The sequence below is a fragment of the Melanerpes formicivorus genome, unplaced genomic scaffold (assembly GCF_026170545.1).
Source record: "Melanerpes formicivorus ecotype bairdi unplaced genomic scaffold, bMelFor1.0.p_v2 SCAF_3, whole genome shotgun sequence".
NCBI classification, from domain to species: Eukaryota; Metazoa; Chordata; class Aves; order Piciformes; family Picidae; genus Melanerpes; species Melanerpes formicivorus.
In genome coordinates, this window is record NW_027142355.1 from 20,638,213 (window position 1) to 20,661,179 (window position 22,967).

The 22,967-nt window shown below is 37.3% G+C and overlaps 1 protein-coding gene across 5 annotated transcripts in view; it reads left to right on the plus strand.

The window, feature by feature from the left end:
* Window positions 1-22,967, plus strand: part of UPF2 (UPF2 regulator of nonsense mediated mRNA decay) — a 67,203-nt gene that overhangs the window by 18,883 nt on the left and 25,353 nt on the right. For all 5 annotated transcript variants that reach the window (XM_068168471.1, XM_068168451.1, XM_068168491.1 and 2 more), the window contains 9 exons: window positions 2,986-3,089; window positions 3,599-3,684; window positions 10,173-10,281; window positions 11,458-11,571; window positions 12,694-12,810; window positions 19,770-19,955; window positions 20,456-20,659; window positions 21,229-21,504; window positions 21,782-21,965. In XM_068168471.1, the coding sequence (XP_068024572.1) occupies window positions 2,986-3,089; window positions 3,599-3,684; window positions 10,173-10,281; window positions 11,458-11,571; window positions 12,694-12,810; window positions 19,770-19,955; window positions 20,456-20,659; window positions 21,229-21,504; window positions 21,782-21,965 (1,380 nt within the window). The remainder of the gene's footprint in view (window positions 1-2,985; window positions 3,090-3,598; window positions 3,685-10,172; window positions 10,282-11,457; window positions 11,572-12,693; window positions 12,811-19,769; window positions 19,956-20,455; window positions 20,660-21,228; window positions 21,505-21,781; window positions 21,966-22,967) is intronic.

A 22,967-nucleotide genomic window follows, 5' to 3' on the forward strand; every position in this document is an offset into this window, starting at 1 on the left:
AAAACCCTCTGTAAGGTTATAGTTCTGCAAAAATAGAGATACTGGCTAATAAGGGAGCCAGGGCTTTCTCAGAGAGTTTGTGTATGGGGAGAGAGGAAAGCAAGTAACTGTTGCTGCTGAAGTTAAGTTTTACACCAGTTGTACTTCAGTAATTACTTGAGTAAACCTTTAGTGCTTTCTGATGCTTTCTCAGTTCTCCCTGAAAATTTTGCAGGATTGCAGGCATTCCTGGTTAAATAAAGGTGTTTGTTTTGGTCCCTACAGTGATGATGCTGCATGATGTGAGCTGCATCCAGACAAATTATTAGAGTCTCATTGTGCATTACTACTTGTAGTAAATTTTTTAAAAGAAATACCATTTTAAAATATAGTGATAATAAAGGACTGCAGCTTGAGAGGATCAAAGTGAAAAGCAAGAAGTGGGTGAATTTTTTACATGAATTGCATACTTAGAACCCTTGTTTGTCTTAGGGAAGGAAGCCCTGGTTGTTTCATTTCCTGTCACAGTAAAAATTTTCATTTGCCTTAAGTCCCAAACCTCCCTTAGGTATTACAAGAGAGCCTATCCACTTAAGAGAGGATTCACATACTGTGGTAAGAAAGAAATACTTAGAAATGCACTGTGAGAATATCTGTGAAGGGGACAGGACCAGTGAAAGAAGATATATTTAGAAGCTGTTGGAATAGAATGTGATAAAGTGACAAAATTGTCAAAGACTTAAGATTGTTAATTTATTTCAAGAGTGTTGAGTCAGTTTGAATAGAAGACTGATGTGAGACAACCGATTGCTTTCAGGGAAAAGGGGGAAGATAAAAGAACATCAGAAGGGGACAGGAAGGTGTGGCTGCAAATATATTGAATGAAAAATGCATTTAAACTAAATTTGTTAGTAATAACTGTCTAGTTTGAGCTGTTACATGCATCCTGCTTGAGTATATGGCTGATAAGAGTCAGTGTTCATTAAGCACTTAAAACTTCATGGTCTGTCTCAGCATCTGAATCTGTCTTCCTTTTGTTTATTTTTCGGTTTACTCTCCTTTCTTAATGCATCTTTCTCTTGTTCTATTGACTTCTAGTGCAAGACAGGAGGCAGTGTCATCTACTTTAGCACCTTCAAGACTAGGTAGCTCCTTGGAGCAGTTCTTCGTGTTTCTCTACCTAGGCCCAGCCTCTGCCACTATAAGATTTTGAAACCAAGGGAGAAGTCCTATAGTGTAGCATCTTTGTTTTTGCCTTTCAGTAACTTGAACTTAGCCTGGAGAAGAGGAGGCTCAGGGGAGACCTTATTGCTCCCTACAACTACCTGAAGGGAGGTTGTAGCCAGATGGGGTTTCATCTCTTCTCCCAGACAACCAGTTACAGAACAAGAGGATAAAGTCTCAAGCTGCGCCGGGGAGGTTTAGGTTGGATGTTAGGAAGAACTTCTTCACAGGAAGAATGGCTGTGGGAATGAGCTGCCCAGGGAGGTGGTGGAGTGACCATCCCTGAAGTCCTTAAATAATGACTGGGTGAGGCACTGAGTGCCATGGTTTAGTTGGTCAGAAGGTATTGGGTGATAATCTCAAAGGTATTTTCCAATCTGGTTGATCATGTGAAAAAGGAACTTGAATCTTTCATGCTAGTTTATCATACCATATAGCCTGTAATGACATAGAGGCTTTACCAGGTGTAAGACATTTTATAGTTTACTTGGGTGTGATTTCCACCACTACCACCACATTTTGCTCTTTGAAATATGCTTTCGTTTCAAATACCTCCTGGGTATTATTGTTTGTGCTGAAAGAAAACTAAGCTTCATAATGTTCCTTTCTCGGGAAGCATGTTCTTTCGTGTTGCTTTAGGGTTCTTTCCAGCTGTTTGTGTCTATAACTAATTTCAACTCTTGTTGTGCTCTATAGCAAACTAGGTTCTTTTCTAGAACTAAGTGAAATCTGGGAATATTTTGAAGCATACCATGAGTTCTGCAATTAGAGAGTAACTGTAGAGGGGTTCATCTGGTGAGATCTCCATAGTTGACTGCAGAAAATCTACATTTCAGTGGTAGAATTGTCCTTAAGTCTTCCACTTCTGTGGTGTTATTGAGTCAATGAGTAGACACAGGTCACTGTCATTGCTTCTTGTGTTGCAAACTTCATGGAAGTATTTGCTTGAAAAAGACATTGTCGCATACCTTACAGTTGCAACGTGATCAATCTTACGTCCTTGTTGCTTTATGACTCTATAGTTTCTGTACAGCTGAAAGAGTTAAGTTGGTCTCTAGCTTTTACAGCCTCTAGTGAAAAGATGCCACGAGCACATTCTACCTCATGAAATTTTTTACTGTAAAGGTGACAGAGCACTGGAATAGGATGCCCAAAGAAGTTGTGGAGTCTTTTCCACTAGAGACTTTCAGAACTCACCTGGATGCTTCTTTGTGTGACTTTCCCTAGGTGATCCTGCTTTGGCAAGGTGGTTGGACTCCATCTCTGAAAGTCTTTTCCAAATCCTACCATTCTATGATTCTGTTATTCTGGGAAAAAATTACTTTAGTGGACACTTTGGAGTAAAAATTCTGTTTCTCCTGCAGGGCATACATGTCTTAATAAAAAAAATCAAAAACAATCTGAAAAAGCCAAACAAAACCCTAGAATCTGCAATTGTGTTAAGGTGTGTTGTGGTGTTTTCCCATATTGTTTTCTCCCACATTTGAGCCTTCCTGTGGTGGTCCTATCACCTAAAAAAATAACCATAGTTTTCTAGGCATATGTTTGTTGTTGCTCTTGACAGTATGAATTAGGAGGCAGGGAACATTATGAATAGGAAGGCAAGTTTAAAGATGATACTTTTGTTGGTATAGACACTCAGTGGTTTCATTTTCTTTATTTAATCTGCAGATGAATATGAAGTGCTAATCATTAAAAATGCACTGCTTAGGGAATGTGACTGCAAATCCTTATATTTCATAGTTTAAAGATATGTGCTGCTTGTTTATTTCACTCTGTTAGAACAAGAGGATGAAGAAGCCAGTACTGGATCTCATTTGAAACTTATAGTAGATGCTTTTCTACAGCAACTTCCAAATTGTGTCAACAGAGACCTCATAGACAAGGTATAGTCATAGTGTGGTTTTTTTTAATTATTATTCTACTCTTAAAAGCTGGTGTCAAATCAAATGTATTTGAAATAAATATTCAAAGCTTTGAAATCTTGCAGTAGCTGAATTCATGCTTAACCTGAGGGATATGTTTTGTTTTTCTCACTCTGCTATTGTACAAATAGTATCTTTTTTTATTGTCAGCCTGTTATGTGCTAGTTTTTCCCCTTTCCTTCCTCTCATCACTCCCTGACAAATTACTCCCTGTCTTCCCAAAGTTGGTTTCTTCTTTGTGTTTATCCAAAGAATCAGTCTGTGTTCCTGTAGCTGGACTTGTTTTGCTAACTCTTACTTCTAAGCAAAAAATAAGATTTTTATTTTAAATGTTTTTTTCTGTACAGTTCTTTTTTTAAAACAGTTGCATGTAGTGAGAATAGTTTTGTAAAGATGCTTTTGAAAAAAATGCTTTAAATAAAAACCTTCTGCATTAAAGGTGAAGTATTGTATTGACATTTCTCTTATAGGCAGCAATGGATTTTTGCATGAATATGAATACAAAAGCCAACAGAAGAAAACTAGTACGAGCACTTTTCATAGTTCCCAGACAAAGGTAACAAATGAAGGGGAATGATCTAGATCCACTCCTTGGTTATGTAACTTATGTATGTATATTTTAACTCTTGAAACCCAGTGCATATTCCAAGTTGCATTTGTTTATTCCTGATGTGCGCTCTGGAGTGATTGGTGCTGGAGCACCAAACAAATACTATTAATGATCAAGAAATTCATTACAATATTTTGCCATAGTACTGTGAATTTTCTTAATTAGTTTCTCTTTCTGGCATTTGTGTTTGTAGTAGATATTTTCATGACTCTCTTTAATTGAAAACAATAGCAAAACCTACCCTCTATCAAAGGAGGGGTTTGTATTTCATTCAGGAGAACTTGCGCTTTTTTTTAATATAAGAACTTGCGTCTGGTGAGAGCACAGTGTAGTTTAGGAAGGAAGATTTCTTGTGATATATTAATTCTGATATAATACAGAGCCATTATAATAGCTCTAACTTCTGGGGCAGAGGTGGTTCTAGGTTAGCTGGTTTAGAGAAAGCCATTGGGGGAGTTTGATTCTGGCCCTCTTTTGTCCATGTAGAGTTCTGCTATTTCTCTTTGTGTAAGTGAGGGCTCTGCACTTACAGGAAGAGCCTTGCTTACAAAAATCATTGCACATATAAAAATGTTTAATTAGTTGGAAGAAAAATATATCTCACTGCTCTCTGGTAAACTTGTACTTTAAATAGGTGTAATTATGAAGGAGTCACTTTTCTTTCTCCACCTTGCAATATTTCTCCTGAGAAGTTGTTTTGTTGCTGCTTTTAGTCTCAAATGTCTCATCATCGTATTGGACTTCCTGTCACAGTTCACACCACTTCAATTCCATTCCCTTTTTACACTAGGGGACAAAAAAAATAGTTTGAGTGTCTGTTTTGTCTCAAGTCTTGCATAGACTACTGCTTTGAATAAATAGACTTTGCTGGTTTGTTTCCTCTGTTTAATCCTTCCTTGCACTGCGTTTTCAACCTTAATTCTAGCCTTTTTCTAAATCCTATCTGTAATATGCATCTGCTATGCTAATAACCCTACTCTCAGCTTTCTGTACACCAGTGTTTGGTTTGCTGACTATACAATGTTGACCTGATGCTGTTGATACTAGTTTTTTGCAGTTAGAAATGCACATAATCTATCAGAGTCATGAAATGTTGGGGGTTGGAAGTGACCTCCAGAAATCCATTCAGTTCACCCCCCCTGCAAAGCAGGACCACTTAGGGCAGGTCACATGTACATGTCCAGGAGGGAATTGAAGATCCTTAGAGAAGGAGACTCCACAATCTCTCTGGGCAGCCTGTACCAGTGCTTTATCACCCTCACAATAAAAGAGCTTTTTCTCACATTGCAGTTGAATTTCCTGTGATTGAGTTTATGGCCATTGTGCTTCATCCTATCACTGAAAAGAGACTGGCTCTCTTTATGACTTCTTTTCTCTAAAAATTATGGGTTTGATACCTCAGTTTTCAGGGACATAGGGACCTGATTGTGCCTGAAACATAATTACTGACAGAGGAGGCAGATAGTATCATCTTTGTTAGGTGTAACAAGGCACTCCCCAGCCCAAATTTTTGATGTTGTAGAAATACTACTTTTGTGTGTCAGCCTGTTTGCAATCATGAAGTGCATCAAAATGCAGTTTGAGAAGCCTGGATGAAACATCTTTAACACTGTAAATCAGAAGGGCTCAGTCCTTCAGCCAGTTCCTAACCCAACACAGAGTGCTCCTCTCCAAGCCATGGGCTGACAGCTTGGCCAGCAGTTTGCTGTGGGGGATGGTGTCAAAGGCTTTGCTAAGGTCCAGGTAGACTACATCCACAGCCTTCCCCACATAAACCTGGTGGGTCACCTCATCATAGAAGGAGATCAGGTTGGTCAGGCAGGACCTGCCTTTCCTAGGTCCATGCTAACTGGGTCTGATCCCTTGGCCATCCTGTAAGTTACTAGAAACTTGCATAGTCTCCATATCACCGTTGCTTGTCATCTTCCCAGTAGCGGTTGCATTATCACACAAATATGTTTTAAAAATAATAACAATTTTAAGTTAGATTTTTCCTGTAGGAATTCACTAAACTAGTATAGATGGTGTAGTTGGCTCAAGGAGCTGTATATCTTCTTTAACAGTTGAAAACAACATTCCAACAGTCAAGTGAATGACTTCTTATGTCACTGTTGTTCAAGTATAAATACTAATTATTCTTAAGAAATAATAATGTTCCATGTCCATTTCTTTACTTTGATATCTTTTTATGCTGTGAGACCTATTGAACTAATGAATGCTCCAGCTTCCAGTTCTGTCTGCCTGTATTAGTGATAGCCATCTCTGTTACTCAGCAGGAGATAAAGGATGTTGATTGAGCTGCTTGTTCTTACCAACAAACTGTTGCAATGAATTCCCATAGATAAATTTTAAAGGGCAATCCATCCTAATATATGTTACTCTATTACTGCAGTTGATAAAGGAGCCATTCTGCTTTCTGTCTTGAAATCAACATCTATAATCCTTGTGCATATATGACACAGTACTAATGTCTGCTATAAAACGCCTCAAATTGATTTAGAAAATAGCATAATGCACTGCTTCAGAGCTTTGTATGCTATGCATTAACAGTGTTTGCTTCATGTCTCTTCACTGAGCCATAACTAGTTCATGATGGTTTTTACTAATTCCAGGATAAGTTGCAATACTTGTGTTTATGTTTATGAGGAGGATTTTTAGTTGGTGTGAGGTGGTTGGTGTTGTCTGGGTATGGGGTTTGTTGGTTTGGTTGTGGTTGGATGGTTGGTTGGGATTTTTTTCCTTTTTTTAAGTTTTTTGGCTTTGTGGTTTGGCTTTTTTTTGTGAAAGGTTTAGAGTACCAGTGTCCTTCTATAGCATGTAGGTAAGGCCATGTATTTTCAAAAAGTATGCTGTCTACTTGTAACTATTACATTCACAGCCATAACAAGGTATTTCAATAACAGAATAAGTTGTTTCTTTAATTGAGAGATGAGTTCTGTGCAGGCACAGCAGTTTTACCAAGGAAGTACAAAACTGCTTTCATATTTCAGGAGCGATACAGACACTGAAGTAAGCTGAAGTAATTTTGCAGTGGTGCCAGGAAGGTTTCTTGCTCCTGCTAGGGTTGGATTGGTTTGGACAAATGCAGGATTCTTCACGACAGAAAACTTAATTTGACAAAAAACCAGACGTTTTTTTCCTTGACTCACCATAGATTAGTGTTAAAATACATCATTGCAGTGTGCTGTTGAGTACTTATGAGTGGGTTGCATTTATCTTATCAGGTGCAATTGAAAGCTCCAATCCAACATAACAGAAAACCTTTTTCGAAGATTTTTCAATACTAATATACAAGCAGCTTTCAGATTTGCATTGAAGGATTGATGTAAAACTAAATGTTAGCCTTTTAATTCAGGGCTATGTAGTTTGCACTAAGGTCAGTACAGTGAGTAACCCATACTGCTCATGGATTTGTGTAACTCTTTGTTATCTAATGGAATTATTTCCCTGTACAGATAGAGGTAATTATTTATGTTTATCTGCATACTGCAATTTTCTTGTTTGGGTTTGGTTTGTCTTGTGTTGTTTTCTATTGTTAGATTGTTTGGGTTTTTTTACCCCCAACTTCAAGACAAGAAGTTGGTCTTATTTTCCCCCCCCATTCCTATCTATCAGGATCTCTGGCTTTGCAAGTTTACTAAACGAGATTTGTTGTTCATCATATGGAATTTTTTTAGAATTATCACTATTTTTAATTCAGAATTTAGCTACTTGTCAAGTGTTAAATACTTCTCAGCGGTTTAACTCAAGTTGTAAACCTCTTGTATCTTCTTTTGGCTCTTTATCTTGAGAATCCTCAGTAGCAAGGTCCTTTTTGTTAAACTGAATTCAGCAGTATTTCAGTGGCCTATCTCACTTGAAGATAAAATTGAGGGATGTGTTTGATATAACAAGTTTATGCCACAGCTAAGAAACAAAACCAAAAAGTGCTTATCTGATAATATGTCAATTCTACATCATTTTCTTCCCACTGAGCAGTGTGGCTGGTAGTTCATACCTGTCCTGGCACTGCAGATTTATCTGGATTGTGATTATGCTGGTGAAGCGGGATTTATTCCTCTGCTTTCTCATTCTTTAAGCTGTCTTTCTTGTAGAACCCCAGTTAATAAATTTACAGAATTCCCATTTCACTTCCTGGGTATAAAAAATTGGATGTTAGATTGCAGTTAGGATTTAATTGAGCAAAGTGTGTGTTTTAAAAATAAACTAACATTTGAAATTCTACACCAAAAAAATTGCTCTTAGATAGATCACTGAAGTGCAGTCCCATGTGATCCAGTTGACTAGATTTCAATCCAAGATACGTGGTCAAAATTACAATGGTCAGAAGATGTAGTCTTTTTACTATGTTGTCAGGGTGCTTAAGGCAGGCTTCAGAGAGTAACTGAGTCAACCCTGGTGCTAGACCTTGCTTCATAGTATGGAAGAGCAGGAGGAGAAAGCAATACTGTGTGGGTTTGGGCTTTTTTTAGTCACTTTCTGCTCCGTTTCTCAAGAAAGATGCTTTTGGAGAAAACAACAAATTAGCCTTAATACAGGTACCAGTAGATGGTGCCACTGATACTGCAGTCTGTTTCTGAACTTGAATTTTTGTCTTCTCTGTGAGAGGGGGAACAGAAACAATCTCCAATTGCCAGCTTCACAGTAATTGGCCCAAGGCTTTTCCTTATTGTATTTCACCTATTTAGAAATACTCAGCCTTACTCTTCTCCTCTATGAAGAAACCTTTTGTATTCTGTGAGGGAGTAACAACAATGTGCTCTAAGACTTTAATTTTCCCCCAGGTATGTTCGGTTTACAGAGGTGAAATTATTAGCTCTCAGTAGGCAGGTACTTGTTCAGCCCAGAATAAAAGTTTCTGCTATTTGTCTTAAAAGAGATGCCATACAGGTGCATCCCCTCAATTGAGCCTAAGTCCTTTTTTTTTTTTTTTCTTTTTTTTTTTAGTTTAGCTTTTGTATGTGTGAGAGGTAATGAGACTTTCACCTCTTCTGAGAGTTAATAGCTAAATGCTTAATAATGTAGTAATTTGCGGTAGCTAGTCAGCCTTGACTGTGTGTTCCAACAAGCTTGAAAAATGTAAATACTGCTTTGGTTATTGATTAACAAGAGATAACAAAAACTGTTAAATAGGTAACTGAGATCTACAATGTTTCACCAGGGGTTTCATGTATTATCAGGAGGCTGCCTAGGTTTGTCTCCTTCATGTAGTAGTATATTCTGCTGCTTCTAATCTACTGCTGAAATGCATCATTATCCTTCCTTCTGGATGTGGAAGTGTGCTCTAGTGGCATAGCACTAGGAAAGGAGAGGGAAGGCAAGTTTTGTATGCTTTGTTCTGAGCTTTTCCTCTTGATGCTTTTCCAGTTTTACTTTGTGCCAGGGCAAGCTCTCTGCTTTTAGATGTTTTTTGGCAGCATTTTTTCCTTTTCTTTTCCCTTGCAGAAGGGAAACCCCTAATCCTTTATAAAGTGTAAACTGAAGATTGCTGTTACCCCCACAGGTTATTTCTCACTTGAAGCATACAAATTTGAGGTGTTTCTTTCAGTTTAAGACAGTAGAGTTGTTCTACAGTTCATCTGTTCGTTCTCAAAATAAACAAAAAAATACTTTCTTCAGTTTGTAAATGCTATAAGGCCTCAGAGTACAGTTTCTCTGCATTTAGAAGTGATATATGCACACTTGTGCAAAGCTGCTTTCATATGTTTTGTGTCCCGTTGTTACATGATGCCATAAACCAGATTTAAGGGCATTTATCCCATTTTTACAAGCAGGTATTTTTATGGAAAGAAATAAAGTGCAAATTAAGGAAAACACCATCCCAAATTCCGTAAGGGAAACAAGGATGCAGTGAAATGAGTATGAAATCATGTAATCGAGGAAAAAGAACAGACTAAGCAAAGCTCTGTTGAAAATTTTGAAGTGACAGTGAGAATACTGTTTGGGTTTTGGGGGAAAAAGAGTTGATGTATCACATCTACTGAGCTTTGTTTTAATAACTGCTTCATTCATTTAGAAGTTCACTGCTTTAAAAATAAAGATGTTCTAGTTATTTCTGCTGCTCAAAAAACCCAAGTGCAATAAGAGATGGAGTTGTGCATAAGAATGTTTAATTTCACATATTGAGAGGAAGCCCAGTTTTATTTGTATCTGGTAATTTCTTAAAGGTCAAATTCTGTACTTAAGCTGGTGTTTGGCATTTCACCTAAGGCAGTAATTTTGAAAGGAAATCAACTGTGAAGGATTCCAGTAGTGGTAGTACACCTTGTGTTATTTGTAAATGATATTGCAGCCTGCAGCGTGAGCGTGTAAAATTACATATACACAGTTCTGTCGATATGTGCATTGTTTTCATGAGTAAAATGGTACCCATGCTTGTAGACATAAATACATCTATGTTGATAAAATAGACAATTTATTGTTTTTTGTTGCAGGTTGGATTTGCTACCGTTTTATGCAAGACTGGTTGCCACATTGCATCCTTGTATGTCTGATGTAGCAGAGGATCTTTGTTCCATGTTGAAAGGGGATTTCAGATTTCATGTATGTTTTTGGTTCATTTGAATGCAAAAAAAATAAATCAACAGCCTGATAATATTCATCCTTTGGGGAATAAAATATTATAAAGTATTATTTGACTTTATGTAGATGCCAGTCCTTGAATTCAGTGAATATTTGTCATCTGAGTCATAATAGATCTATACATTTGTTATTATTTAGCGTATGTCTGTATGTATATATACTAACATGAATTGTGAAACAGTGTTAAGTTGCAAACATTAGAAACTACTCAAACTGCAAGTGTTAAGAGTTTTTGGTAAATTAATAACTAGCATTTAAAATGAGAACTGACTTAGTCTAACATGTTCCCCATGACAAGGTTACTGTTGTAATATTGTGGCTACTTTGACAATGTAGCACTCTTACTTTGTACAATTACAAAGTGCAAATTACTTTTTACTCTTTCCATCAACCAAAATTTTCTGTTCCTCTCAAATGTATTTCTCGGAGTTGTTTCTTTCACTTTGAAGTTTTGTAATCAGATTTGTTATGCTGCACAATGATGATTCCTTCACTAATTTCTAGGCTTTATGGCATAGATTTAATTTTTATTTTTTCTCATGTTGACATTAAAGATGCATGTGAATTGCTCAGACTAAGTCTTAACTATCTGAAGTTGACCTCAGAAAAAACTGTATATTTGGGGAGAAATACAATTTTGTATTTTGCATATTATGTTTAGACATGGGTACAAATTTGTGCTTTGGTAGTCAAATTATGCTTCTTGTCAGTAATTTTGAAAAGGAAAAAAATAGTCTGCATTTTGTTAAAGCTGACTTGAAAGCTGTCAGTGTGTAATATTTCCTTGGGGACTGCACAAGTGGTCCTGTTCATATAGATACTACTTAAGTATTCTAGATTCTCCATTTTTAGAATCAATAACGACTGCTTCGGTGGGATAGAGGCATGGGTGGCCGGGTTGATGTTTGTCTATAACTGTAGATGTTACAGGGCTCTGGGTGGGGAGAGTAGGAGAATGGGGAAAGAAATTCAGAAGCTTCTGAGTAAACAATATTGTAGAGAGACTTTTAGGAAACACAAAGGTAGGTAAAGATAGAACATGAGGAACCAAGCGCTGCTGAGTTCCCAAGCTTATTAGGCATGTTCAATTCGGGTGTTTTTGAGAGCCTTAGATCAAATGCTGCTGCTTTTTTTTAGGTAAGAAAAAAAGACCAGATCAACATTGAAACAAAGAATAAAACTGTGAGATTTATTGGTGAGCTTACCAAGTTTAAGATGTTCTCCAAAAATGACACTCTGCACTGTTTAAAGGTTAGTGTTGCGATAGTCCTATACTGTTGTGTATGCTGTCCCTTCATATGTCTATTGCTGGAGTAATCAATTAAGTCATTGCATCTGATGTTTTAAACCCTGATGTCTCTGGCTACTGTGCTTAAGGAGACTTTTAAGCTGTTCTAGAAGTTAGAACACTAAAATTTTTTCTGATGGTAGGATTATATTAAATTCCACCTTTGAACATAACCAAATAACTAACGGCTTTCTTTGTAAAGCTATAGTAGACATTGCTACTTATTCATCTGTTCTACATTGCAAGTCTTTCATCATGTTCATTTGAATTAATGTTTTTACAGAGAAAATAGCAGTAAAGGGAAGAGGTTAGAAGCAGGAGGTTTTTTAGTGATACAGGAAGGGGATTATATGCTGTTCTAGCAGGTGCTTTTGTTTGAGGAACCAAACTAATCTTTGGAAAGCATTAATCTCCAGGTATAGCATCTCAGTTTGCATGCTGATAAACGTTCAAACTTATCTTTTGATGTTAATTCCCTAATTAAAAATGGGGTTTAAAAAATGAGAGTGCCTTTAATAAAATTCGGTGAAGACTCCTATGGATTAAGATCACTTCCTGTGGGAATAGTTTCTATTCATTGACTCATTTAAGTATCAAAGCTGAGTGTTAAAAAAAATTGTATTCCCTCATCACTTTTTCTTCTCACCTATAAAATATCATAAAATGCAAAACTTCGTTAAGCAATAACTTCATACATTTAAATTAGATGTGCTTTGAGGTTATTGTGTCCATGCTTCTCAGTCTAGCAACAGGAATTTGAAAGCATGTATGACTTAGGTGGAAGAGGGGTATGGGAGAGATTACAGTATTTATTTTAATGTTGTAATCTTTTTATGATAGGCTTAGTAAGCATCCTGTTCTTGTTTCTGGAGCCTGCATTTGGGGTTTAGACTGTTCTTACGCTTTTAAAATTAGGTGAACATTTTGAATTTTGTTAACATCTGATCGGTGAAATCAATTAGCATTTTTTTCTTGAAGTCTGTGGAACACCACAGTAGTGTAAAGTCTGATAGATAGAATTTACTGTTTTCTTTAGTTGAAAAAGGTGTTTTAATGTGCTGTATTTCTATATGAATACATACCAGATGCTCCTGTCAGACTTTTCTCATCACCACATTGAAATGGCATGTACTCTGCTGGAAACCTGTGGAAGATTCCTCTTTAGATCACCAGAATCTCACTTAAGAACCAGTGTCCTTTTGGTAAGAGAAAACTTGCTGTCTTACAAGGCGGGGTGTCAGGCACTGAATTAAACCAATTACTACTTCTGTTTTCTGGCTTTGTGATGTGGTCTCACCATAAGTATGATTGTGACTAATACTTTAATTGTCAGTTACAATGTTCACTAGTAAGTGAAAACTTCCACTAAGTTTTACCTTGAGTGCTCTGGAAGGATAAAGTTCTTGATTCTTTAATACAAAGAGACAAGTGTGGGAGCACAATGAATCAGCTTTTCTGGAACCTTGTCTCTTTACTGGAATGTAGTTGAGGTAGACTGGTGTTCCAAGTCTTGGGCTGTTTTGGCACTGTCAGCCTTGGTTTCTAGTCCTGTGAACTTGTATTGTTGTTTATGGGCTATCCAGTGTTGTCTCGGCTCTGACACTGTACCTGCTATGAGAACAGTTTTCTGAAAATATTCTGGAGCACTTCAATTGTCTTCAAATGTAATTGAATAAAGCTATTGGTTTTGAACTACAGATAATTCAGAGAGAGGGCAAAAACAGAGGATGAGGATGAAAGAATACGGTAGATGTACCTGTCACAGTAGGGCCAAATGGCTCCAGCACAAACCCAGGCAGACACTAAGGTGTCTAGACATGGTCCTCCTCTCCGCCCCTGTTTCCTGCTGAAGGCCAGGGTAAAGTGGAAAAAGGAGCAAAGGGGACAGGACTATGCATGTCTGGTAAAAAGCCCTGTATCTATGGTAAGGGCATGTGTTCTAGCCACAGCCTGGCAGGACCCCTTCCCATTGGGTGAGTATGTGCTGGTTTCAGTGCCCTATTGGCCCAATCACTCTTGGGCAAGACTTATATACAGGCTGATTTCTAGTTGCCTGTGCCTTGCTCAAGCCTTGCATGCTTGAACCTGTTTGGACCTTGTCTGGCTCGAAGTTGACTGGTCCAGCGCCTGGGATAAAGCCGTGAGCATACACACCGCAAGCTATGAGAGAAGCCATGAGCTTAGAGCCAAGCCTGCTTCCCCTTGTGACCAGGATTTTGCTGTGCCTCAGTTTCCCCAGAACAAAGCAAGTCCCCGTTGTGATAGCCTCATTAACAGCCCGCCGTCGTCTGAAGCCAGACCAGCCATTGAAGAACCTAATGGTTCTTGTCAGGTCTCCCCTCACTGTGGTTGAGTGCCATTTTGCTCCCGGGGTGTTCTCTTTCTGTTATATTCCTCTGGGTTTGCATAAAATGGTTAAATTGTTATAGTTGCTCAAATACTGTACATTCCCATTGTAAATGTATTCTAACTGTACATTGAACCATTTGATATGTTTTGGCAATTTTCATATTTATAAAAGGTTGTTAATATTTTGATTAATATTGCCATATTGTTTATAAACAAAAGAAATATTATATCCCTATGACAGTACCTGAACATGCTTGAGATACTGTTTGAGGGGGAAAACGTTAGTGAACAGAACTGGAGGTCATATTTCAACTTTAGATGAAGACAGTGGTGAGAGAGGTGGTCTCTGTGCCCTGTGTAACAATCTGGAATTCCAAATTTGAAGAAAATTTTGTGAAGACAGCAGAGGAAGGGGTTTTAGAAACAGAGATTGGTAATTCGATTGAGTGGTATCCATAGGTCTAGATAAGTATTGGCAAAGGTTTAAAAGTAACAGAGGGTAACTCTGGGTCATCTTTAGTGTACCAGTTTGAGCCATGGCTGATGTTTAATGGCTTGAGAGACAATTATAGAACTGTGTCCAAGGCAAAAGACTGAGTCAAACATGGTTTGACTTGCAAGTCTTTCAAAGCAATACTAGCAATAGGAAATGGCATTAAATCAAGCAGTTTAACCACGTGCAGACCAACTCATAGACTGTGGTGTTGTATTGAAAGTCTGACCAGATGTTTGCATGTTCCCTTCAAATCCCTGCACTGCAAGAAGAATGCAGATGTTTATCTACAGTAAATAGTCTGGTTTAGGGAGAGAAAGTGGATATGGTTTGCTATTCTGGAAGGAAGCAGTTCAAGTGTTTGCAGTATCTTTGTACATAGCTCTCAGCTGTGAAATGTCCCTCTCTCTGTTGTGGTTGTGTCTTTCTTATCAAATCATGGGCTTATACTTCCCAGGTCTTTTTCCTAAATCTACAGCTGCCCTTCTCATGATGAAGAGTTAATGGACAAGCAGTTGTTACCTTCTTGAGCATGTCATATAATTTATTTTCTACCAAATGTTGTTTGTTTCTGAACCTTTTTGTTGCAGCATTCATTGCAGTGGTGTAGTCAAGGGGCAGAGGAAAGAGATGGACAAATTAACTTGAAGTTCTTGGCTTGTGCTTTTTGTTGCAGTATACTTTGTGCCTTGAAAGGTTTGAATCTCTCAGTTTCTTAAAGGTTTGCCAGCTGACGTGTTTTATGTTAAATATATTCCTGTCCATAATCAGTCCCTAAAAGCACTGTTCCATTATCTTTAAAAGACACTTAACTCATTGCTACCATTTTGCAGTAGTTAACAAAAATTTTAGTAGTCAAGAAAAATTAAATACCTTTACCAGAGTGGTTTTTACAAACTGACTACTTTTGGTCTTATTCACTGCAAAATTACTGATTGTTGGCTGCATTGCTGAAATCTGCTGGATGAGAATGCAAAATGTGACTTGACTGGGATGCATAAGACAAAGTACAAGCACTGTTTCAGTAACTGAGGCTTAAGCCTTGCAAGGTTTTGGATAAATAATCTTTTCTTATGCATTGAGGAACCAGGAGAAGATAGAGGTGGCAAATCCGTTTTGGAGTATCTGTTGATTAAGATGTAAAACGGGCTAAAGAGATCTGTGTTCTACAACCTTATTAATAGCTGCATCTTCTAATGTTGCTCTATAGGAATGACAAAGATCGATTTTGATTTAAATGGTATTATACCAATTGGATCATAATCTTAAGGTACCAGTTGGTGTGAACTGTAGAAAAGATTTTTTTTTTCTTTTTTTTTTTTTTTCCTTGGAGCAGGGAACAATCACTAATCAAGATCTTGTGGTAAAAATCTAAGTCAATGCTCATCTTATCAATGACTCTTAATGGGTGGAAACTATGTTTCAGTATCTGAAGGGGACCTACAGGAAGGCCGGGGAAGGACTCTTCAGTGGTTTAAAACTGAAGCAGGGTAGATGCAGCTTGGACGTCAAGAGGAGGCTCTTTACAATGGGAATGGTAAAATACTGGAACAGGTCATCCAGGGATGTGGTTGAGGCCTCATTGCTGGAGACATTCAAGACCATACTTGATTTGGCCATGGGCAGCCTAATCTAACTGGAGGTGTCCCTGCTCGCTGCAGCAGGGTTTGAAGAGGATGACCCTTGAGGGTCAACCCAATGCAATCTGTGAATTAAAGTATGTCCATCTTCCAAATAGTTATTTGCCTTAATCTTTACTGCTGCTGAGATATTGTGGTATAGAATGCCAAACAGGCTGTATCTTTCCTGTTAAAGACAGTATTGCTTTGTCTTGGTGTGGAAGGAAGTCATAGTTATTTTAAAAGTAATTAAGGGATTTTAAAAGTAATTAAGGGAAAATTGATTATGAAGTGTTCAGTAAGAGTGCTGCAGACTTACTGGCACTAAGTGACTTGTTTCAGAGGAACATTTTGTGATCACATTATGGTGTTGTAGAACTGCTGTCATGTTTTGAAATTGTTTAAAGATTCTTCTTTTATCAGCACTGTTTAGTTATGTTAACAATTATTTGGGGCAAGTCTTTAGAATTCTGTGTCCTTCATGTGATTTAAAATATTAATGTAAAACTAATGTGGCTTTAGGATTGGCTTGTTGATAAATAGATTATTTGAATTGGATTATTTGATGAACTGATGCTTTGGATGTTTCTGTAATGTAATCGTGTTAAAATGTCAAATTCCTGGGTTACGCTGTTGTGGTCTTGTTAAAAGAATATTTGATGTTCTGCCATTAAAAACCTTCTGTTGCATTGTTAATCCTTTTAAGTTAGATAACTGTGTCAAATTGTCTTCTAAGCTTTAGGGCAAGATTACTGGTACTTCTAAAAATGGCTCATTTCTCAGGGTGACTCCTTTTACAGATGGAGTTGAAACTGGGATAATGTGGTTTGTACAGAAAGAGGCAGTAACAAAGTGGTTGTAGTTAAAACGAGACTGTGTTAATTCACTACAATATCTTGCTTCCAAGAAATCTTGATTTTGAACTGTTGGAATGAGAGCAGGGCAGAGTACTGTAGGTAGTAAAGGGAAGGAGGAGAGGACTATGACAGTCAGTCATGGTGAAATAGTTTTCTGAATTAGGCTTTTCCTGCAGCTTGGGTTTGTTGTTGTGTTTTGTGCTGCCTTGCAAAAATTCTATTTCTTGCAATGTGAACTGGTGTTACTAGGTTTGAGGTGGGGGCAGGAGCATGACTACTAACCAGGGGGGCATCTCCTAAGTCTCACCAGATTTTCTTTTGAAATGCGTCTGCAATATATGTTATCTGGAGAGTGGTTTTAATGCTCACTGCAAAACAACAAACCCAACCCTGGTTGAACTTGGGCATTTTAATGTTTGTGATCCCTTTATGAAATGGAAACTGAAAAACCTAATCTTCAAATGTAAAGCTTTACTTTTGTAGTTCTTTGTTTCAGCCTAGTAAAATGAAGACCCAAAGTATTTAATTAGCTCAAAGTGCTTTAGATTGCAGATCTTGCTTTTTCCTTCTGAAGGATGTCAAGGTTTTTGTTACTGTAGACAAGGTGGCTTCTCTTTCTTGCTTGTCCAACTGACTTGATGCCTTAAATGAAAAAAAAAAATTGAAACATACAAAGCTCCTTAAAATTGTGATGCTTTTTAGTATTGCATCTAATACCATCCACTTAGGTTACATAGTTGAGATTGTTCAAAATGATACTTTACAGTGTTTTTTGAGACTTAGGGTAGTGCATGTGGTCTTTCCTGGGAAGAAACAATTACAACTTATTTAGAATACAATGTGCAACTTTTTATAACAGGACAATATACAAATGATGTAGTTTTAGGGGGGGGGTATATTTTATTTGCAAGCCTTTCTGTATTTTTTTATGCTGCTTTACTTCACCCACATAATTTTTCAGTTTATAGTAAAGCATGATAAAATTTAAGGCAGCAAAGCTGTATTTTCTCCTTGTGCATCTAGAGAAGGTGGAAAAAATTGCAAAGGTAATATTAACATATGTATTAACATAGTAAGCTCTTGGAACTTTCTACTACAAGGGGTTTTGTACCACAAAACTATTTGTGTGCTCAATTATTAAAAGTGCTGGGCACCTGTTAAGTACCTGTAGGTAAATGTGGCACCACTTTCCTGGTTGGAAAGGAAGATTCTCAGGGAATCAAAGGGCATGCCATTTGTGTTATGGGAAAGGTTAAAAATGAAATTACCACCATATAGCTTTGTTTGAAAGGGACCTTAGAAATCATCTACTCCAACCTCCCTACTGTGGGCATGGGCATCTCTCAACTAGACATGGCTGCTCAAGGCCTCATCCAACCTGTCTTTGAACACCTCCCAAGAGGAGGCATCCACAACCTCCCTGGGCAGCCAATTCCAGAGTCCCACCACCTTCACAATGAAGAACTTCTTCCACAGATCCAGTCTAAACCTACTCTCCCTCACAAACCATTCCCCCTTGTCCTATTGCTAGACACCCTTATGAAAGTCCCTCTCCAGCTTTCCTGGAGGATAGGTTGCATACAGGCTAGAAGGGAAGATAAATTATTTGCAGGGTTACTCTGTTACACAAAGTGACTTTTCCTTACGGAATTAGCAGCTGAAAGTCAAGGAGCTTTTTGAGTACACTTGCATTTCAGCTGAACTGAACCACTGCTATGTAAAAGACGCTAAACATCATTCCAGTTTAGTGGAAGGTCCACCAGCGTGAAAAGTGGTGAGTGAAGAAGCACAAATGAGCTTACTGGGTTGCGTGAATGTGTGTACTAACATTTGTGTGTGGTGATAAAGTGGTACCTAGCTGTTAGTTTTATCTGTTCGATGGTTGAATTACTGTGTAGCCAACCTCTGTAAAATAGTAAAGTCTAAGCCAGTACCGTTTTTTTTCTGTTAAACCACCTTGGAATGATTCAGAACATAGTGTCTTATACATAAAAATTTAATGTCACTTAGAGAATATATAGATATAAATACACATGCACATAAAGATTTTGTAATAGATTTAAGCTCATACTAATTTTTAACTGTAAAAAAATCAGCAAATTAGAACTGCAACTTTAGTTCTTGTACAGAATTTTTACATACAAGGAATTTTTCAAACAGACAAATCTTAAAGTATATATCCCAAAGGCAGTATGGACCAAAGATTATATTCAGTGAGAAAAACTAGGTCAATCCTGAAAATTAAGCACAGTAATTAATGTTAGTGTGTAACTCTTGTCTGATTTCCCCCCCACCCCCCTGCCCATGACATACTGTATGCTAGTTTCTGGTTTTCTTGCAGTCTATTCTGCTTGGGTAAACAGCAACAATGGTACATGTAATAAGGAAAATACCACTGCCTGAATAGTTTATATTGGTGGTTTCGTATGGATTTTTAAACTCTGGAGTTGCATACTGATGTGAAATACAGATTGCCACTCACAGTTCAGTATGCTTGTGTCCAGACATCAATATTCCAGGTATTTTAGTTAAACAAAATTATGTTTTGAGTAGCAGCTAATGATCTTACTAACTGTTTAGCTGAAAATTAACATTGAGATTTCAAATTTAAATACTTTTCTGAAACCTTTTTCACAGTGGGTGAATCATTCTAAAAATGGAGATTGTCAAGAAAAATGACCTTGGAAATAGCAACCCAGAACCAGTATCTATGCTTCATCCTTTCTTTTTAACTTTTCTGCGACCTTTCATGTTTCCTTTAGCCCAAAGAAAACCATAGAAGCTTTTGGCTTGAAAATGTAGTATGCCAACATCTTTTACCAATCATTTGCATTTATTTCCAGGAACAAATGATGAGAAAAAAGCAAGCAATGCATCTTGATGCACGCTATGTCACAATGGTAGAAAATGCCTATTACTACTGTAATCCTCCTCCAGCTGAGAAAACTGTGAAGAAAAAACGTCCTCCTTTGCAGGAATATATTCGTAAGCTTCTTTACAAGGATCTCTCCAAGGTCACCACAGAGAAGGTAAATCCTTTTTGAGTCTGTGATACAGATTTTACTGGAATTAGTATAGTACTAATTTTCATTGGCTTTGGGGAAGTTCACAATTTATTTTTCATTGCAAGGAAGAGGGATCATTTTTGTATCCCAGATTAAGGTAGTTTCATTTATTTTATTGTACTGCATAGAAGCTCTGGTCACAAACCTGCATTGTCCACAGCATGAAGTGCTGAACAAATAGTGAAGGAGCAAGAGACAAAAAGCAAGAGTTATGTACAGACTGCAAGAGTAAGGAAATCGTGTAACAGATTTGGACAACTTGGTTAGCTAGAAAACAGCACCTGGATGTTACATGTATGAAGCTTTCTGTACCTACAGGCTCTGGAGGATGCTTGAAGAAGAATGAAGTTGCTTGCAGGTGCTTACAGGGATTTCATTCTAGCCATGAGAAACAAGGATTGAAACTGAATGCCTTCATATTTTGCCTACTAAAAATGTTAAGCTTCTCTTAAAATTTCATTTAGGTCTTGAGACAGATGCGCAAGCTGCCTTGGCAGGATGTAGAAGTAAAAGACTATGTTATATGCTGTATGATCAACATCTGGAATGTGAAATACAATAGTATTCACTGTGTAGCCAACCTCTTAGCAGGGTTGGTACTTTACCAGGAAGATGTTGGAATTCATGTCGTGGATGGAGTGCTAGAGGATATTCGACTGGGAATGGAGGTAAACAGCCAACATTCTTATAAAGCTAATGCATCTGCTTTTGACAAAAGGAAAACAGATTCTTTAAGCAATCTTGCTTAAAGAAGGGAATCCTTGGGTTCTGGATTTTTGTTTGACTTTTTTGCCTCAGTTGTCTGTTTTGCAGGTTTATTTAAATTAAGGAAAATTACTTGCCCAGAAACTCAGACAGAAAACTGTGAAGATAACTAGGACAATTGTTTTGCCCCATTGTCATAGTGAGGACATAAAACTTACTCTTTCACAGTGTAGTCAGATTCGGGTCACTTTGGAGACTAGTCCTTATTTTGGTAGATGTTACAAGAAGTCTCTAGGCAAGGAATAATCATAGAAGCTAAATCTATTTGTACTTCTAGTTGAGCAGCTTTCATAACTCCTTTATGATACTTAGTTTAATATAGGTAGCCATAACCAATCTTTTTACGATGACAAATTCTATCAGTTTTTAACTATATTACTTTTCTTTCTTTAAAAGCAAGGAATTAACTTTTTACCAAGATTCCATTGTGTCTGGCTGGCACAGTGACATTTTTTGTTCTATTTTGATACAGGTTAACCAACCAAAGTTTAACCAACGGCGTATCAGCAGTGCCAAGTTTTTAGGGGAGCTTTACAATTACCGAATGGTGGAATCTGCTGTAATATTTCGAACTCTGTATTCTTTCACATCATTTGGTGTGAACCCTGATGGCAGTCCTAGTCCACTGGACCCTCCAGAGCATCTTTTCAGAATCAGACTAGTTTGTACTATCCTTGATACCTGTGGGCAGTACTTTGACCGAGGATCCAGCAAACGAAAACTTGATTGCTTCCTTGTATATTTTCAGGTATTCTGAACTAAATTTTATACAGATCTGTAGATTTCTTCAGCACACTCGTGTGTCTGTTAGGTATTTCTTTCATTGTTCTTTAGCACTATAACTTTTAGAATCCTGTCTGTTACCAGATAATGTTTAGTGATACCAAAATATCTAATAGTTCTATGAAATAACCTGCATTTTTCTACTGTATGGGCATAGCTAGGCATTCTAAGCTTCTTAATTTAAATACCCTATAAATGCCAGTGTACATGTACTTTAATCTGAGTATTTTATTACTTTTTAGCGGTATGTTTGGTGGAAAAAAAGCCTGGATGTTTGGACAAAAGATCACCCATTTCCTATAGACATAGACTATATGATCAGTGATACACTCGAACTGCTGAGACCAAAGATAAAGCTCTGCAATTCTCTGGAAGAAGCTATCAGACAGGTGCAAGACTTGGAACGAGAATTCTTAATAAAATTAGGTAAGAAAACGTGCAAGGGGAATGAAGTCTTCTGTATTTCTGAAAATTTACTTTTGTATGATGATAGGTAACTATTGTTTTTCTCATGGTATGGTATTTTTATTTTGTGATCAAAGTTTTTTGGTACCTTTGCATTTTCTGATCAGCACAGAGATCATATTCAATCCCCATAACTCTAAAGTGATTGAGTGGATAAGAAATACGCAGTATAGAATCATACAACTGTTGAGGCTGGAAGAGACCTTTGAAGAGTCTAATACAATCGCTATTAATATAATGCTATTTGGAGAGGGTGTGTGTATATGGTATGTGTGCATATAGATTTATTAGTATAGGGAGTAGTATAGTACACATGCTGAGAAAGAAAACTGAGTTTCCTCAGAAAAGTGTAGAAAGCACTCTACTATGTAAAAACAAGGAGTATCTGCATACTTAATTACTGCAGTCTATTGGTTGGCAAGCACTGATGCAAACGATCTTGGTCATTCTGGTAGGTTGATTACTTGAAACTCTTATGTTCCTTCCCTGGTTCTGGATTTGGCTAAAGCAGCAGAGTTAAAGTGAGCATTAGTGTAAGACATCAATAAAAGAGAGAACGTGCTTTTTCCTCTTGAAATTTATCTGTGGTCTACATTCTGTGCTAGCTTGTAGTTCTTTCTAAGATTACATCGCTTCATATATCTTGCTCTGTTAAAAATCAGTTTCATGCAAAGAAAGTTGAGCTTGCAGCACAGCTCATCTGACAAAATGCTGGTTAGTCTGTATCTAAAACTACTATCATATTAACCTTTAAAACTATTCTGCATATCAGGTCTTACTAATTATTGGCTGCTACTGTGCTGATTTCTCATTAAATTGAGTTGTTTTCTAATCTTCCATTTTTATTTGGAGACAAGCTTTTTCATGGCAAGCTTTTATATGTAAATTTTACACTTTGTAAGTATTAATTAGAGCTTTAATAGTACTTCCTTTAGTTAAATGCAGTTTTTTGAGAATAATCCT